The sequence below is a fragment of the Ranitomeya imitator genome, chromosome 6 (assembly GCF_032444005.1).
Source record: "Ranitomeya imitator isolate aRanImi1 chromosome 6, aRanImi1.pri, whole genome shotgun sequence".
NCBI lineage: Eukaryota > Metazoa > Chordata > Amphibia > Anura > Dendrobatidae > Ranitomeya > Ranitomeya imitator.
This window is the reverse complement of record NC_091287.1, coordinates 514,492,283-514,511,429: the sequence shown is the minus strand read 5'-3', so window position 1 is coordinate 514,511,429 and position 19,147 is coordinate 514,492,283. Positions and strand designations below refer to the sequence as shown.

The window sequence follows — 19,147 nt, the reverse complement described above, 5'->3', positions numbered from 1 at the left end:
CTCCATGTTTCACAGTAGGGACAGTGTTCTTTTCTTGGTATGCTTCATTTTTCCATTTGTGAACATAGAGCTGATGTGCCTTGTCAAAAAGTTCCATTTTTGTCTCATCTGTCCATAGGAAATTCTCCCAGAAGCTTTGTGGCTTGTCAACATGTAGTTTGGCAAAATCCAGTCCGGCTTTTTATTATATTTTTTCAACAATGGTGTCCTTCATGGTCGTCTCCCATGAATTCCACTTTGGCTCATACAATGACGGATGGTGCGATCTGATACTGATGTTCCTTGAGCTTGAAGTTCACCTTTAATCTGTTTGGAAGTTTTTCTGGGCTCTTTTGTTACCATTTATATTATCCGTATCTTTGATTTGTCATCAATTTTCCTCCTGCGGCCACGTCTAGGGAGGTTGGCTACAGTCCCATGGATCTTAAATTTCTGAATAACATGTGCAACTGTAGTCAGAGGAAAATCAAACTGCTTGGAGATGGTGGATCAAACCAAATTAAAATAATGATAAAGTTTGATCGCAACCCAGGGTCCACCGTGCAGAGATGGAAAACTGTAGCTAATGTGAACAATGGTGGAACACACAGCAAGCGATACCTAGCTCGCACTCAGTTACACGTCACTTAATGTATAGCACACAAGGCTGGCACACAGCAACAGAAAAGATGTTCTGCAGTGGAGCTGTGTCAGTCGCAAAGTAACAAAAAAGATGCTCTACAGTAGAGCTGTGTCAGTCGCACACAGTAACAGAGCAGGTATGGCGCTAAACACGATCCCTGTTAATCTCACAGGAGAACGCAACTCTCACAGGGGCAAGGGAACAGGTAGTGGACACAAACACAGTGTGTGCATGCACACAAACCCCTCTCCGGAGGTGCCATAATTCTAAAGGCTATATGCCTGCTCTGAGCACACGCAGACAAGTCCGCACTACCATTATGTTCCACACACTCATAAGGTATACATTATCTTAGCGTGCTGGTGTGCTCTCCAAGAAACCTTTTATACATTCCTGTTCAAGTCCAGTCAGACAGGATCTTGCTCGTGGACAAATCCGGAACTGCCACTTCGCCCGAGCAGCTGATGACCGACCACCAATGAGAGGTCGCCGCCACCTCACGGACATGTTCTGTAGGGAGATTTCTGGACTGGAAGGCCTGTTTGCTGCTGCCTATTGCTAGTTACTATAGCTTTGGCAGGAGATCCTGCAGTAACCAAGCGAACAGCACGAGTCTGGGCAAGATGCTGAGACCGATGTCTTTGCTGAGCAACTCCCACTGCAGTCAAAACAAAATGCGAGACCGCAGAGGCAGACAAGGCTTGGGATCTACCCCATGTGGTGGGAGAATCTTGGCACCTAACAGATGGTCATTTAACCTTTATCTTTAACATGTTTGTCTATAATTTTCTTTCTAATCTCCTGAGACAACTCTTTCGTTCGCTTCCTCTGCTCCATGTTGAGTGTGATACACTGTATGTCAGCAAACAGCAGAGTGAGTATCTGTAGCCCTATATACAGGCCACTCACTGATTCCAAGATTGTAGACACCTGTGATGATAGTTAGTGGACACACTTGATTTAAGATGTCCCTTTTGTCACATTATTTTCAGGGGTACCATCATTTCTGTCTGGGCCTATTTCATGAGTTTTATTTTTTTTAAATTTTATGGAAGCATGGTTGAAAAGCAATGTCTGACTTTCATTTGTTCATTTACATAGATCTTTTATTTATTATTACTTTTGTCAGATTCAAGTTATTTCTGTGACCATAGTGGGTTTTTATGTCATTAAAGGAGGGATACCAACAATTTCGACCACATGTGCATAAAAAATAAATACATTGTATTTTTAAATGCACTTCTCTGTCTTTCTGCATTATAAAGTACATCAAGATTGCTGAGTCGAATCTGCACCAAAAATGGATTGAAGAAAGGGAGGGGAAAAGACAAAAAATAAAAATAAAAATGGAAAAAATTATAGCAGATTGATATTGTGTTTTTTGATGAAAACACCTGCGGAAAAAAATTGCAGCTAAAAGCATTTTTGAACGTGGGACCATGATTTACTACTTCATTAACATAGGTTTTTAATGCCTTTTGAAGCACCACTTCAGCAAAAAAAAAAAGAGGCAAATAGCTTAAAATAGAGATAATGAACGTGATAGGGGAAAAAAGCAGCAAAGAAAGACAAAAAAAATGAAAGGGCACAAATTCAATGATGAATTGATCCCTCCGTGTCGGAATCAAGCATTGCAACTTCATTCGCGATTTTTTTTTCCAGCAACGAACTGTTAGAGTATATTTAAAAATATGTAATATGTTATTAATAATTCTTACTACAGTTTTAGGAACATTAAGAATGACCCATCAAATCTTTGCATTATTTATTTTAGTTTTTTAAATATGAAAAATAAAATCAAAATGAGAAAATGAGAACTGATATTATTTTGTTACATATATATATATATATATATATATATATATTTATATCATATCAAATAATTCCATCTACAAAAAAACTGGTTGATTTGTATCACAATAATCATCAACAGAGAAGAGAAACTGGGACTGTATGCATAAATATTCATTCCTGTGCACAACTGGGAAAAAATATGTCTGGGTTCATCTGATTTAAGACGTTTTTTCACCAGCAATGGTAATGATTATTGAACACATATAATTGATGGGGCAATTGTCCAAAAAGTGGAGCAGATATTTAATATATGGTGTCAGTTTGCCCCACTTATCTGTACATGATATTTTGAAACAATGAATATTCCACTTTTAATATTTGATTCATTGACTGAACCTCCATTTTCATTACCCAATGTTGCTCCTCCACAAAATAAATTCACAAATTCAGCAAACGTGTTTTCATGTTGTTCTGTGCATTATGTTTGCTGTTGGTAAATTATTACTGCAATCCATATATTTTATTCCTTTAGAGTTACATATTAATTCATTACATTACATTTTGGGCATTTTATATGCCTTACATATGATCATGTAATTTTATTACATATTTTTTTGTATTCTTTGTCACAAATTACTTGAAACATCTTAAAGATCATGAACTTGGAGCATGATTTCTTCTCTTTTCTCTCCCTTTTCTTTCTTTGCTACTGGTTATTGCTCTATAGTGGTTTTTGGCCAGTTTGTGTTTTTCCAGACGTCTCTCCATGACGTAGTTGAGGTATATGATGGAGCAACTCAACAGTCGCCTCTCTTATCTTCTCTCTCAGGATCTCATTCAGGTACTTTTTCTTTTGTCAGAGATACCAATGGGTCATTTATAAAATGTTCTATTTTTCAATTTAATATTATGTTCGTTGAGATAAGTAGCATGCTATCAAAATACAATAAATTTAGATTTTAAAGGGAAGCTATTTTCAGAAAATGTATTTATTGACTAGGTTTGTTTTTTATGTTAAATGTACTTTTCTAAAAATGTTACCATTTATTTTAACATACTAAATAAAAATAATAATTATCATTTTGTTTATATAGCACCAACATATTCAGCAGCACTTCACAATTAAGTGCGGACACGTACAGACAATATGTTAGCGCTATATAAAAATAAAGATTATTATTAATATAGACATTGCAAAGTAACATATAGTTCAACTGTTACAATCTGTATTAGAAGTAAAAAATAAAAAATCTTGTATATTTTGCAAATTTTCACATTAGCCTGTGAGATTTTTAGAATGTAAGCTCATTTTGCTTCAGGAAACAACACCTGTAGTTTCAGGAAAAAACACTGGTGCTATGGATTTTTAAAAAAGTTGCGATAGGAAGAAAAACATTTTCATCTTTTTCTTTTCAATTCAGGTAATACAAAAATCCTGATTTAAGCAATAGATCATTTTTTATGATAGCTTCCCTTTAAAGTTTTTTTTAGCATTTTAAAATATTAATAGAGTATATTTATTATACCCGTTTAGTTTGCCACAGCCACCAACACTAATAAAATTAGTAAAAAATGTATACTCATATGTACACCCATTTATTAGCTGTCCTTACAGCACAGTGTTTCAAGTTTTATATTTAGCTACAGTGGTAATGTCCAATATGTTACAGCAGTATGAGACTACTGAGGCCATTAATTGGATGCAACATAATTCAGCCATGTAACCAGAATGAGGAAGATCGAGGGTATAGCTCTGGAATTGCATTGCTTGAATAGTGGAGGATAAATCACAAACAAATCAATTTTAGGCAAATTTTTTACATTTTGTCTGAATTCAATAATTTTGGTGACTTGTTCCAGGCAAATTCGGTGAATTCATGCATGGGGATGGAGTTAAAAATAATTATAATCACATCTCATTGCTCAACTGTTTCAGGATTGCAGCTCCCTACCTTGTCATTCTAACTCTTCCGGAGCTCATATTTATCTCTCCTAGTGACTGCAGGGTCTTCATTCCTTCTAGTGTGGCAACAGATATCCTCTTTCTGATCTTTAATCTTTGACGGACGTATCGATTGAGATTAAAGATTCACAGGAGGATGTCCGTCACCACATTTTAAGAAAAGAAGACAAAGTAGCCACAGGAATATATTGCATGAGCAGACAGGGAGGTATTGTTACGGGAAAGGTTTGTGGCGAAGTGGGCATTATTTTTTTCAGAACAGTAGGCTTTTTATACTTTGGGTCAGAGCATAAAACATATATATTCAATTTATATTGAACAAATTAGGTGTGAATTAATTTCATAACCAAGCTTAAGCAAATTTTGGCAGATTCACTGATCACTATTGAACATACTTTTTTTTAGTTTTATCTGTTTTGGTGGCTGTCTGCAGATTTTTAAATTACGTTCAAAAACTAATGATGAGCGAGTATACTCGTTGCTCCGGTTTTCCCGAGCACGCTCAGGTGGTCTCCGAGTATTTGTAACTGCTCGGAGATTTAGTTTTTGTTGACGCAGCTGCATGGTTGATGGCTGCTTGCCAGCCTGAGTACATGTGGGGGTTGCCTGGTTGCTAGGGAATCCCCACATGAAATCAAGCGGTCTATTAGTTGTAAATCATGCAGCTGAGGCAACAAAAACCTGTGCAATGAGTATACTCGCTCATCACTATCAAAAACCCTTAAAACTATATAAAACTATATTTTGCGTATCACTTCCTGACATAGACAAGCACAATGGTGATTTTCAGATCATTGGTGTACAAGTCTGACATTCATGTTTGGCAAAAAGATAATTTTGCACTTGGTTATTCAAAATTCCAAGGTCCCAAAAAGTGATTTTTTTTTCAATAAAAAATATTTTCAGAACTGTAATAATATAATGGAATAGGTTCATTAAAAAATGTTTACAACCTCCCTTGATTTTTAACTCCAATTATATATTAACAGTCTAAGTATTCATGACCAGTCACGTAGCTACTCTATTTTGTACAATGTCTATAGCACAGAAACATATAGCCATACAGTGCCAATAAGGTACAATACAATGAGTTGGACACTGAGAATATAGAGATATGTAGAAGATAATACTGTGGATATGGAGTTCAATGTTGCATACTACTGCTGTGTAAGATTTGTACGCTACCGTGAAAATCTGATGCAAGATGCAACTCTATGTATCCCGATTATCAGTCTTTAAATGTTTGTAACATGGCTAATTGCATGAGATCTTAGGATCTGTTTACAATTAATGATATGCAGCACTAGATCACCAACCTGTATTGTGCAGCACAAAACATCATTTCCTGTGACAAATAAGCATTTTGCCAATCGTGAATGATCAGCAGCTTGATTAGACTGCAAGATTATCGTGAAACAAGCAGAGAAAGGCAACATTCCCACAATGAGCTTTTGGTGAGTTTTTGATATTGCAGATTTTCTGTAGCAATTCTGCACCTATTATGTAAATTATTTTACTTACATTTTTTTCATTGCGTTTAATAGTGTTTTTTACATGCATTTTTATTGCATTTTTGACTCTTCAAATTCTGTTTTATTATGGCATATTTTAAATTAAGCTGCTTTATGTTTGATGCTTCTTAGCAGTTGGTGTTGGCATCACATTATTGATACTGTAATGTCTGGATTAAATACATTATTGATTGGTTTCCATCCCGGAAACACATACAGCGTTAAAAACTCACCAAAAACTCATCGTGGGCACGTGTTTATGAACCAAATTAAAACAGTTTGAAACCTTCCAAAGTATCCTTTCCGTAGCTTTTTGTGTATTAATAAACCTCACGTGAACACATTTTAGCTAACAGATCCCTAATTCGTGAACACAAAAGATGTAGTTTTGAAACTTTCTTACCAATATCTGTAATTTTGTAAAATTTACATGTAAAATAATGGGGAATTTTGGTTAACCCCAATGGTCATATCAATGTCAAATTAATTTAAGACTATATTAAATCCTTACCATTGTGCTATCTAGAGTCATGAAAGGATTTTTTTTTAAACTGAAATGCATGTTTTGTTTTTCAAAGTTCTTTGCTTCCCTGCAAACTGTTGGCTGCAGAACGAGTCAATGGAAATCTGTCACAAGATTTTCCAAATACAGACTACAGCCACCACCTTTAATGCCTCTTTTACAATATTCTATTAAGATGTAATATATAAATCCTCAATCCCATTTGCACAGCCCCAAAAATACCTTTTATAATCCCCCATACAGTGAGTCCTGTCCCATGGGCATTGCTGGTCTTGCTTTGGTGCCTCCTCTCGTCGAAATCACTGTCCTCCAGCTTGGTTTGTGTGGCTGATAGATACTATGTCATCCACACAATATCACCAAATCTCACTCTTCTGCAGGCATACTTCTCTCTGAGCTGCCGAGGTAGAGCAAGCAGCGGTTTTACTTCTGTGTCATCGGTGCTCTTTGGCCTCTCCTCTCTCTCTGGTGTGAAGTATATCTGCGCCAGAATGTGATTTGAGGGCACTGACGGGAAGACATGGTACATGTCATCCACATAAAGAAGGATGAAAATTGTGGTGAGAGGAGGAGTCGGATCAAGATTCTCATTGGACATGTCCTCGCTATATGGGGTATTATAAAAGGTATTTTTTGGGCAATGCAGAGGGTCGGTTACTTATAAACATTTTACTAGAATGTTGTAAAAAAGGCATTAAAGATGGTGGCCGTACTTTATATTTGGTAAACCTGGTGAAAGGTTACTTTTAACCCAGAGTCTGTTGATGAAATTGTCCTCAAGGTAGATTTGTAGCGCTATCATTGTTATTTGGCTTTACAAAACTTCTCTGCGCTGATTAATAACTGTAGACGTTACTGTGGTCATAAATCAGCTGAGAGATGCTCAGATATAGACAGAACAAAAGTTAGGCTACGTTCACGTGTGAAGTTGTCATCCAGTTGTCACCAACATAGTATTAAACATAAAAAAAATGCCATGCATTGCAAATAGAGCAAAAACAGATACACACTTTGGTTTCCATTTTCAGTGATAAAATATAGATCTGGTAACAACATTAACAAATGACTATCCGTTATGATCCATTTTCCATAGACTTAAAAATAAACATAGATGCAGTTGCTATCTGTTTTTTGGTGGTACTAAAAAGTTGTACGTGTAAGGTTTTTTGATCCAGCTAAAAAAAGGATTGCAGCTGGATTGTTGTCAAATGGAAGACATTTTAAGGCATTTCTGTTCTCATTCAAATACATGGATCCTAGACTGGATTATTTTGCTTCTATTTTTGTCTATCCAAAATGTATCAAAAAATGGAAAACACAACTGGACATATGAACATATGAACATAGCCTTACAAACTCACCATCAGAACTTTCTATAGAACCATCTTACCTTTACTTATATGTTTCTTTTTCCTACTCCAAAGATAAGCCATGCAACTGCATATTTGGATCTGTCAGCACTTCTGTTGATGTCACACTCAGATGCTACATGAGTCTCTGCAGCACCTAAATATAACCCACTGCTTGGGAAAAGCTTGCCTTCTCTCCAATTAAGCATGCCCTGGACAGCTTTCTCAATTGACATTGAACATTACAGTTGCCTTTTGGCCCCTACTCATAGGGAAATTGAGAGCAGAGACAGCAGACATCATTGTTAATGTTGAGTTTCGAATGCCGTAGAGACTCGTGTGGCATCCAAATGTCAGAAGAAATACCATAATTGGGCATCCATTTGCCATCAGAAGAAGTACCAAAATGTCCAGAGACTGCAGGCACATGATATTCAAGCTATTGAAAGCATAATAATACAATTAAGGTGCAGGCAAGATGGTTGTGTAGAGTCTTTATGGCTCTGCTGAAGCCCCTTAAAAACAAAATTTATAAATGCAGTGGAAAAATAGCTTTTGACTTGTCTTAATAAGTACATTGTGACTCCACAAGTTGCTTACTTGCTAAGGATTTGCAAGGGGAAATCAAACTTTAGGATTTTCATTAAATGTCCAACTTTAGAGCTATCTATTAGGTGATAGATTCTCTTTAAAAAAAAAAGAGCACTGATGGCTGACACAACTCTGCAATTGTATGGCCTGATAAACACTTTAATTTGTCCTATAAATGTAATGTATACTTGGATTTCAATAACCATACACTGACACTGAGTCCTAAGCTCTATGAAATAACAGATACTCTAATAGCACAGTCAGAAGTTTTCTTTGTTGACTTGTTAATAAAGTTTTTTTATTCATTTTGTTGAGTAGGCGAATCACTTCCACTAAGTTCTGGTAACCAGATTATTATTAAATTTACAACAATTGGACCAGTGACATCGAAAGGATTTCACTTTGTCTATCAAGGTAAATACAGAAACAACCTTAACAATACATTTACATGTATTGTGTCATATCATCGAGTCAAGATCTATTTGAGAGGTTACTGCACATACCTAACAATCTCTGCCTACTCTAACTAACTCTTGTTTCTCAGCTCCAGTCCTCAAGAATTCCTAACAGAATGTGCTTTACAGTCTATATTCAAAAATCTTTCCGACAGATGATCTTAAAGGTCTTGGGTCCCAAAACACCATGATTTTGCAGTACTCAGTTGGTAGATGTCTATGCTATAGGTTTATAATAGAAAGGATCAAAAAGATTTGCAGCACTCTGATCTACATTGGTACTCAATGGCAGACAGATCAGAGTCCTGTGAACTTCCTCGTCCAGCACTCAAATGCCAGCATCCTGACTTCCGCTATTGTTTACAACACCCTTTTTGATGTCATAATGTCTTTTGTGGCTTAGCCACACAACATTTTCAATAATTTCCATATTACAGTTATAATTGTACATTGTCTCATTGTTAAACTAAGTATGTTATTTTTTTAGCTTCATAAATGAACCTTTAGATTCCATGCCACCGCAGATACTCTACATACTCAAATCTTGACATTTCCCTTGAACATCACATAGTGGAGGTATTCTTCTCCATGATGGATTGCTTTAAGAAGTCAATAGCTTCATAATGTGAAAATATGTATAATTCTTGAAGTATTCACGCTCAATGTGTCCTTTTTTATACTTGTGAATATCATTAATCTAAGATTAAAATGTAATATTAATAGAATACTGACTTTAGAGCACAATTTAATTTATCTAGTAATCAATATAACAGTACCATAAATAGTCACTAGACCTCACAAGACTTTGGGATGTGCATTTATCTTTGTTAATACCATAGGCAGTTAGGATTCTGGCATTCGAGTGGCAGTGAAGACATTTGTAGAACCCTGGTTCATTTGCCAGTGAGTATCAACATGAACACCAGACCTGGGTATTTCCAATGCTTTTGCTCAACTTCAGTGATACATGTTCCCTCCTAGTGATTGCTCTCAGTGGTAAAAACAAAATAATAATATTGTAGTTAAAATGGCTTTTAATGGCTAACAAAAATAAAATAAATGATGTTACAAAGCAAGCTCTCCAGACATCTTAGGTCAGTTCATCATGGTATAACAAAGTATTTGAAGAAACACAAACTTATACATCAACAAGGTAGAGGCGTGGCATAATAAATGGACATTTAAATAAACAAACAAACTGATCTTAGTGAGTGAATCCTTAATTAGATTAGTGGTGTGAAATTTTTATAGTCCCGATAGTGATGTAAGATCAGACACCTGGTTCCTTTAAGGTACCTTCACACATAACGATTTCGTTAACGATATCATTGCTTTTTGTGACGTAGCAACGATATCGCTAACGAAATTGTTAAGTGTGACAGCGACCAACAATCAGGCCCCTGCTGGGAGATTGTTGGTCGCTTGGTATGATCAGGACTTTTTTTGGTCACTGATCACCCACTGTCATCGCTGAATCGGCGTGTGTGATGCCGATCCAGCGATGTGTTCACTGGTAACCAGGGTAAATATCGGGTTACTAAGTGCAGGTCCGCGCTTAGTAACCCAATATTTACCCTGGTTACCATTGTAAAAGTTAAAAAAACAAACAGTACATACTCACATTCTGATGTCTGTCACATCCCCCGGCGTCCACAGGGTTAAAACTGTTTTCGGCAGGAGCGCTGCTAATTCACTCGCTGCTGTCGAGAGCTTCCCTGCACTGTGTCAGCACCGGCCGGCCGTAAAGCAAAGCACAGCGGTGACATCACCGCTGCTTTACGGCCGGCGCTGACACTGTGTAGGGAAAGCTATCGGCAGCAGCGCGTGCATTAGCAGCACTCCTGCCGAAAGCAGTTTTAACCCTGTGGACCCGGGGGATGTGACAGACATCGGAATGTGAGTATGTACTGTTTGTTTTTTTTTACTTTTACAATGGTAACCAGGGTAAATATCGGGTTACTAAGTGCGGCCCTGCACTTTGTAACCCGATGTTTACCCTGGTTACCCGGGGACTTCAGCATCGTTGAAGACAGTTTCAACGATGCCGAAGTCGTTCCCCTGATCGTTGGTCGCTGGAGAGAGCTGTCTGTGTGACAGCTCCCCAGCGACCACACATCGACTTACCAACGATCACGGCCAGGTCGTATCGCTGGTCGTGATCGTTGGTAAGTCGTTTAGTGTAACGGTACCTTTACTGTCTCTGGAGCATATTCCTCAGATTAGGACTAAATGTCCTATTGGGGGTCTCTATTTTGGAGAAACAGGGCAGAAACTGAGGGCAAGGATGAGGTCTCTTTGCCACACGATTACAGACAAAGTAAACCATTGACCTGTGGCCAAACATTTCTGTGGTCCAGGACACAACATAAACAATATGAAAGTTGTCATATTAAAATGCAACTTCAAATGACAAAATGATCAAAGGGTCTGGGAATACAAGCGAGTAATGTTTACCTCCCAGGCCTCCTAACAAATGCACTATCAGATTGCAGTGGACCCATGTAGTAAAGATGGCAGCAACACAGGTGCAAAAATCCGGAAGAGACAATGACTCATGGCCTACCAATCCATGGAGAGAAAGGTTGCTTGGTATATTAATGCACAATGAAGGCTTGTATGCGGTGCTGGTCACATACAGGTGATGCACAGCATCCAGATAAAAAGCCTATTAGTGACTCCCATACTATTTTATCAGGTGGGCTGCCCAGCGCTATCCAAATGCATCCCAAGTGAACAGACCCCACAGTTTACAAGACCAAATGGGCCCAGCTGCACCCTGAAAAATATAGTGCAGAAAATAAATATAAAAATACGTGAGGTATTAGTCGATATTATGGCCAAGATATTCAAGCTTGCAACCCGCACTGTTGTGAATTCTGTGGCAGAGCTCCCTCCTGTGGTCACAAGTGGTACTTCGGCTGATTCTCTCTGTGAGCTTCTGTTGGTGGAGGGAAGTGGTACTGCGGCTTCTGAGTTTCCTCCCTCAGGTGATCTGGTGAGGTCGTTAGGTGCTTCTCTACTTAACTCCACCTAATGCTTTGATCCTGGCTTCCTGTCAATGTTCCAGTGTTGGACTTGCTTTTCCCTGGATCATTCCTGTGGCCTGCTGCTCTGCATAGCTAAGTTCTTCTTTGCTATTTTGATTGCTATTTTTTCTGTCCAGCTTGTCTATTTTGTTGCTGGAAGCTCTGGGACGCAAAGGGTGTACCTCCGTGCCGTTAGTTCGGTACGGAGGGTCTTTTTGCCCCCTTTGCGTGGTTTTCTTTAGGGTTTTGTGTAGACCGCAAAGTTACCTTTTCTATCCTCGATCTGTTAAGAAAGTCGGGCCTCACTTTGCTGAATCTATTTCATCTCTACGTTTGTCTTTTCATCTTAACTCACAGTCATTATATGTGGGGGGCTGCCTTTTCCTTTGGGGTATTTCTCTGAGGCAAGGTAGGCTTATTTTCTATCTTCAGGCTAGTTAGTTTCTCAGGCTGTGCCGAGTTGCATAGGCAGAGTTAGGTGCAATCCACGGCTGCCTCTAGTGTTGTTTGGAGAGGAGTAGGGATTGCGGTCTGCAGAGTTCCCACGTCTCAGAGCTCGTTCTATGATTTTGGGTTATTGTCAGATCACTGTATGTGCTCTGACCGCTATGTCCATTGTAGTACTGAATTGCCTTTCATAACAGTACAGGAAGCCCAAAGTAATAATGATTCTCAATAGAGGGAAAAAAGAAGTTCTGAGACCATTTTTTTTTCTTTGCACTGTGTTTTGCCTTTTTTTTCCCCTAGACATATGGGTGGTTCAGTACACAGGTGTAGCGATGGACATTAGAAGTCTGTCTTCATTTGTGGATCAGCTCTCGGCAAGAGTACAAAAGAATCAAGACACTATTGATCAGAAAGCTATGTTGGAACCAAGAATTCAAATTCCTGATTTGTTTTTTGGAGATAGAACTAAGTTTCTGAGTTTCAAAAATAATTGTAAATTATTTCTGGCCTTGAAACCTCGCTCCTCTGGTGATCCAGTTCAACAGGTTTTGATTGTTATTTCTTTTTTGCGCGGCGACCCTCAGGACTGGGCATTTTCTCTTGCGCCAGGAGATCCTGCATTGAGTAATGTCGATGCGTTTTTCCTGGCGCTCGGATTGCTGTACGATGAACCTAATTCAGTGGATCAAGCAGAGAAAAATTTGCTGGCTCTTTGTCAGGGTCAGGATGAGATAGAGGTATATTGTCAGAAATTTAGAAAGTGGCAGCGAAGTCTGGGGTCCTCACACCTACCCAGACTGGTCAAAGTGGGACTCCAGTCCAACAGAAATATTCCACCTGGAATTCTGCAAGCACCTTCTCCAGGTCCATCGGAGCACCTCCAACAGTGCTTGTCGGGCCGAGCTGGGCAGATTCCCTCTACACCTAACAGTTCTAAAGAGGGCGCTGTCATTCCGGGCTCACCTGCATAGGAGCAATCCAAGCTCCCATCACCATAAAGCCCTGATACATGAAGGTGAAACAGAAAAACCAGAACCCCCGGAACAGCCCAGCCAAACCCAACCGGAGCAGAACACCAATCACAACAACCTGACAAAAGCCGGAATTAGGAAGATGGCAGACGAAGGCCAGGAGAGGTATGTCAGTGACTGGAAGAATGATATCAACAGCTCACAGAAACTGACCATGTACCGGAGCCTACAGAGAGACTACAGACTGGCCCCATATCTGGAGAAACTTCCGGACCCCAGAGATCGCAAGATTCTGAGCCGTTAATAGACTCAGTGCCCACAGTCTGGCCATCGAATGTGGCCGACACAGGCAGAGCTACAAGCCCAGGGAGGAAAGACTGTGCCAACACTGTGATCAGGAGGCCATAGAGGACGAAACCCACTTCCTGCTACACTGCTCCAAATACTCAGCAGTGAGGGACACTCACTTCAGGAGACTCTCACATCTCTTCCCAGACTTCATCACCATGAAGGAGGAAGAGAAAACCTATATCTTGCTGGGAGAAGAAGAGAGAGCGGTGGAGATAGCAGCGCGGTATGTGAGCGAATGTCATAGACTACGAGAAAGAGAACTATGATGCCATGGACTATAGCCCCCAACCTGGACCTGCCCCATCCACCTCCCCTATGCCATGGACTATAGCCCCCACCCTGGATCTGCCCCATCCATCTCCCCTATGCCATGGACTATAGCCCCCACCCTGGATCTGCCCCATCCACCTCCCCCCACAGCTCCTACCCAACATCCCCTCAGTCCCTATCCCTATTGCCTCTATACACTTGCTTTGGCAAAACTGATGTGTATTTGGTCCTGCCAATAAAGCTTCTTTGAATCTTGAATCTTGAATCTGTGGTCCGTGCTCACTCAATGGAATGAATCTGCGCTGGCAGCTATGTTCAGAAAGGGTCTCTCTGAAGCCCTTAAGGATGTCATGGTGGGATTTCCTATGCCTGCTGGTTTGAATGAGTCTATGTCTTTGGCCTTTCAGATCGGTCGACGCTTGCGTGAGCGTAAATCTGTGCACCATTTGGCGGTATTACCTGAGTTTAAACCTGAGCCTATGCAGTGCGATAGGACTTTGATCAGAGTTAAACGGCAAGAACACAGACGTCTGAATGGGCTGTGTTTCTACTGTGGTGATTCCACTCATGCTATCTCTGATTGTCCTAAGCGCACTAAGCGGTTCGCTAGGTCTGCCACCATTGGTATGGTACAGTCAAAATTTCTTCTGTCCGTTACCTTGATCTGCTCTTTGTCATCGTATTCTGTCATGGCATTTGTGGATTCAGGCGCTGCCCTGAATTTGATGGACTTGGAGTATGCTAAGCGTTGTGGGTTTCTCTTAGAACCCTTGCAGTGTCCTATTCCATTGAGAGGAATTGATGCCACGCCTTTGGCCAAGAATAAGCCTCAATACTGGACCCAGCTGACCATGTGCATGGCTCCTGCACATCAGGAGGTTATTCGCTTTCTGTTGTTGCATAATCTGCATGATGTGGTCGTGTTGGGGTTGCCATGGCTACAAGCCCATAATCCAGTATTAGATTGGAAATCCATGTCGGTGTCCAGCTGGGGTTGTCAGGGGGTACATGGTGATGTTCCATTTCTGTCAATTTCGTCATCCACCCCTTCTGAGGTTCCAGAGTTCTTGTCTGATTACCGGGATGTATTTGATGAGCCCAAGTCCGATGCCCTACCTCCGCATAGGGATTGTGATTGTGCTATCAATTTGATTCCTGGTAGTAAATTCCCAAAAGGTCGACTGTTTAATTTATCCGTGCCTGAGCACGCCGCTATGCGCAGTTACGTGAAGGAATCCCTGGAGAAGGGGCATATTCGCCCGTCATCGTCACCATTAGGAGCAGGGTTCTTTTTTGTAGCCAAGAAGGATGGTTCGCTGAGACTTTGTATAGATTACCGCCTTCTCAATAAGATCACGGTTAAATTTCAGTACCCCTTGCCATTGTTATCTGATTTGTTTGCTCGGATTAAGGGGGCTAGTTGGTTCACCAAGATACATCTTCGTGGTGCGTATAATCTGGTGCGAATCAGGCGAGGAGATGAATGGAAAACTGCATTTAATACGCCCGAGGGTCATTTTGAGTATCTAGTGATGCCATTCGGACTTGCCAATGCTCCATCAGTGTTTCAGTCCTTTATGCATGACATCTTCCGAGAGTACCTGGATAAATTCCTGATTGTGTACTTGGATGACATTTTGATCTTCTCGGATGATTGGGAGTCTCATGTGAAGCAGGTCAGAACAGTTTTTCAGGTCCTGCGTGCTAATTCTTTGTTTGTGAAGGGATCAAAGTGTCTCTTTGGTGTGCAGAAGGTTTCATTTTTGGGGTTCATCTTTTCCCCTTCTACTATCGAGATGGATCCTGTTAAGGTCCAAGCCATCCATGATTGGACTCAGCCGACATCTCTGAAAAGTCTGCAAAAGTTCCTGGGCTTTGCTAATTTTTATCGTCACTTCATCTGCAATTTTTCTAGTATTGCCAAACCATTGACCGATTTGACCAAGAAGGGTGCTGATTTGGTCAATTGGTCTTCTGCGGCTGTGGAAGCTTTTCAAGACTTGAAGCGTAGTTTTTCTTCTGCCCCTGTGTTGTGTCAACCAGATGTTTCTCTTCCGTTCCAGGTCGAGGTTGATGCTTCTGAGATTGGAGCAGGGGCTGTTTTGTCGCAGAGAGGTTCTGATTGCTCAGTGATGAAACCATGCGCTTTTTTTTTCCAGGAAGTTTTCGCCTGCTGAGCGAAATTATGATGTGGGCAACCGAGAGTTGCTGGCCATGAAGTGGGCATTCGAGGAGTGGCGTCATTGGCTTGAAGGAGCTAAGCATCGCGTGGTGGTATTGACTGATCATAAGAACTTGACTTATCTTGAGTCTGCTAAGCGGTTGAATCCTAGACAGGCTCGTTGGTCGCTGTTTTTTGCCCGTTTTGACTTTGTGATTTCGTACCTTCCGGGCTCTAAAAATGTGAAGGCGGATGCTCTGTCTAGGAGTTTTGTGCCCGACTCTCCGGGTTTGTCTGAGCCGGCGGGTATCCTCAAGGAAGGAGTAATTGTGTCTGCCATCTCCCCTGATTTGCGGCGGGTGCTGCAAAAATTTCAGGCTAATAAATCTGATCGTTGTCCAGCGGAGAGACTGTTTGTCCCTGATAGGTGGACCAATAAAGTTATCTCTGAGGTTCATTGTTCGGTGTTGGCTGGTCATCCTGGAATCTTTGGTACCAGAGAGTTGGTGGCTAGATCCTTTTGGTGGCCGTCTCTGTCGCGGGATGTGCATGTTTTTGTGCAGTCCTGTGGGATTTGTGCTCGGGCTAAGCCCTGCTGTTCTCGTGCCAGTGGGTTGCTTTTGCCCTTGCCGGTCCCGAAGAGGCCTTGGACACATATCTCTATGGATTTTATTTCTGATCTTCCCGTTTCTCAAAAGATGTCAGTCATTTGGGTGGTCTGTCATCGCTTTTCTAAGATGGTCCATCTGGTACCCTTGTCTAAATTGCCTTCCTCCTCTGATTTGGTGCCATTGTTCTTCCAGCATGTGGTTCGTTTACATGGCATTCCAGAGAATATCGTTTCCAGAGGTTCCCAGTTTTTTTCAAGGTTTTCAAGGTTTTGGCGAGCCTTTTGTGGTAGGATGGGCATTGACTTGTCTTTTTCCTCGGCTTTCCATCCTCAGACTAATGGCCAGACCGAACGAACCAATCAGACCTTGGAAACATATCTGAGATGCTTTGTTTCTGCCGATCAGGATGACTGGGTGTCCTTTTTGCCTTTGGCTGAGTTCGCCCTTAATAATCGGGCCAGCTCGGCTACCTTGGTTTCGCCATATTTCTGCAATTCTGGGTTCCATCCTCGTTTCTCTTCAGGACAGGTTGAGTCTTCGGACTGTCCTGGTGTGGATACTGTGGTGGATAGGTTGCAGCAGATTTGGACTCATGTAGTGGACAATTTGACCTTGTCCCAGGAGAAGGCTCAACGTTTCGCTAATCGCAGACGCCGTGTGGGTCCCCGACTTCGTGTTGGGGATCTGGTTTGGTTATCTTCTCGTCATATTCCTATGAAGGTTTCCTCTCCTAAGTTTAAACCTCGTTTCATTGGTCCATATAGGATTTCTGAGGTTCTTAATCCTGTGTCTTTTCGTCTGACCCTTCCAGATTCTTTTTCCATACATAACGTATTCCATAGGTCATTGTTGCGGAGATACGTGGCACCTATGGTTCCATCTGTTGATCCTCCTGCCCCGGTTTTGGTGGAGGGGGAATTGGAGTATGTTGTGGAGAAGATTTTGGATTCTCGTGTTTCTAGACGGAAACTCCAGTATCTGGTTAAATGGAAGGGTTATGCTCAGGAAGATAATTTCTGGGTTTTTGCCTCTGATGTCCATGCTCCCGATCTTGTTCGTGCCTTTCATGTGGCTCATCCTGGTCGGCCTGGGGGCTCTGGTGAGGGTTTGGTGACCCCTCCTCAAGGTGGGGGTACTGTTGTGAATTCTGTGGCAGAGCTCCCTCCTGTGGTCACAAGTGGTACTTCGGCTGATTCTCTCTGTGAGCTTCTGTTGGTGGAGGGAAGTGGTACTGCGGCTTCTGAGTTTCCTCCCTCAGGTGATCTGGTGAGGTCGTTAGGTGCTTCTCTACTTAACTCCACCTAATGCTTTGATCCTGGCTTCCTGTCAATGTTCCAGTGTTGGACTTGCTTTTCCCTGGATCATTCCTGTGGCCTGCTGCTCTGCATAGCTAAGTTCTTCTTTGCTATTTTGTTTGCTATTTTTTCTGTCCAGCTTGTCTATTTTGTTGCTGGAAGCTCTGGGACGCAAAGGGTGTACCTCCGTGCCGTTAGTTCGGTACGGAGGGTCTTTTTGCCCCCTTTGCGTGGTTTTCTTTAGGGTTTTGTGTAGACCGCAAAGTTACCTTTTCTATCCTCGATCTGTTAAGAAAGTCGGGCCTCACTTTGCTGAATCTATTTCATCTCTACGTTTGTCTTTTCATCTTAACTCACAGTCATTATATGTGGGGGGCTGCCTTTTCCTTTGGGGTATTTCTCTGAGGCAAGGTAGGCTTATTTTCTATCTTCAGGCTAGTTAGTTTCTCAGGCTGTGCCGAGTTGCATAGGCAGAGTTAGGCGCAATCCACGGCTGCCTCTAGTGTTGTTTGGAGAGGAGTAGGGATTGCGGTCTGCAGACTTCCCACGTCTCAGAGCTCGTTCTATGATTTTGGGTTATTGTCAGATCACTGTATGTGCTCTGACCGCTATGTCCATTGTAGTACTGAATTGCCTTTCATAACACCGCAGCAATGGTCCTCACCCTTGCGAGTCCTAACACTAAACAGCAAAACCACAAAAAGAGGACTAAAAATCCTCCAAAAATTCAAAAGCAGCAGAAAAAAGGCAGTGATGTTTACCTGCTCCGGCCACCAAACAAATGCACTAACAGGATGCAGCGGACCCATGTAATTCACACAGGTCAAAATCTGTCAGGAGCATTTATGGTTTACTACAAAATCTGAGGAATCTACTCTAGAGACAGTGAGGGCACCAGGTCTCTGATCTTACATGGATATTGGGACTATTAAAAGTTCACAAAGCTAATTTAGTCTAATTAAAGATTCACTCTCTAAGCTCATTTTTTGTTTATTTAAAAGTCCATTTATTATGTCATGTCTGTGTTCTATTTTTGTACATATTTGTATTTCTCCGGATACTTTGCTGTACCATGCCTGTTGAATAGACCTAAGAAGTTTCGAAAGCTTGCTTTGCAGCATAATTTATTTTATTTTTGTTAGGGCTCATACTCACCTGCGAGAAACTCAGGAGCAGAGCGTCCGGCTACATGTATTCCTAAGCAGCT

General features: G+C 41.1%; 1 protein-coding gene across 1 annotated transcript in view; it reads left to right on the top strand.

Moving 5' to 3' along the window:
- CSMD3 (CUB and Sushi multiple domains 3) overlaps nucleotides 1-19,147 on the top strand; it is a 2,093,798-nt gene that overhangs the window by 1,648,136 nt on the left and 426,515 nt on the right. The window contains exons 33-34 of the mRNA XM_069731799.1: nucleotides 3,144-3,257; nucleotides 8,672-8,767. Of these exons, the coding sequence (XP_069587900.1) occupies nucleotides 3,144-3,257; nucleotides 8,672-8,767 (210 nt within the window). The remainder of the gene's footprint in view (nucleotides 1-3,143; nucleotides 3,258-8,671; nucleotides 8,768-19,147) is intronic.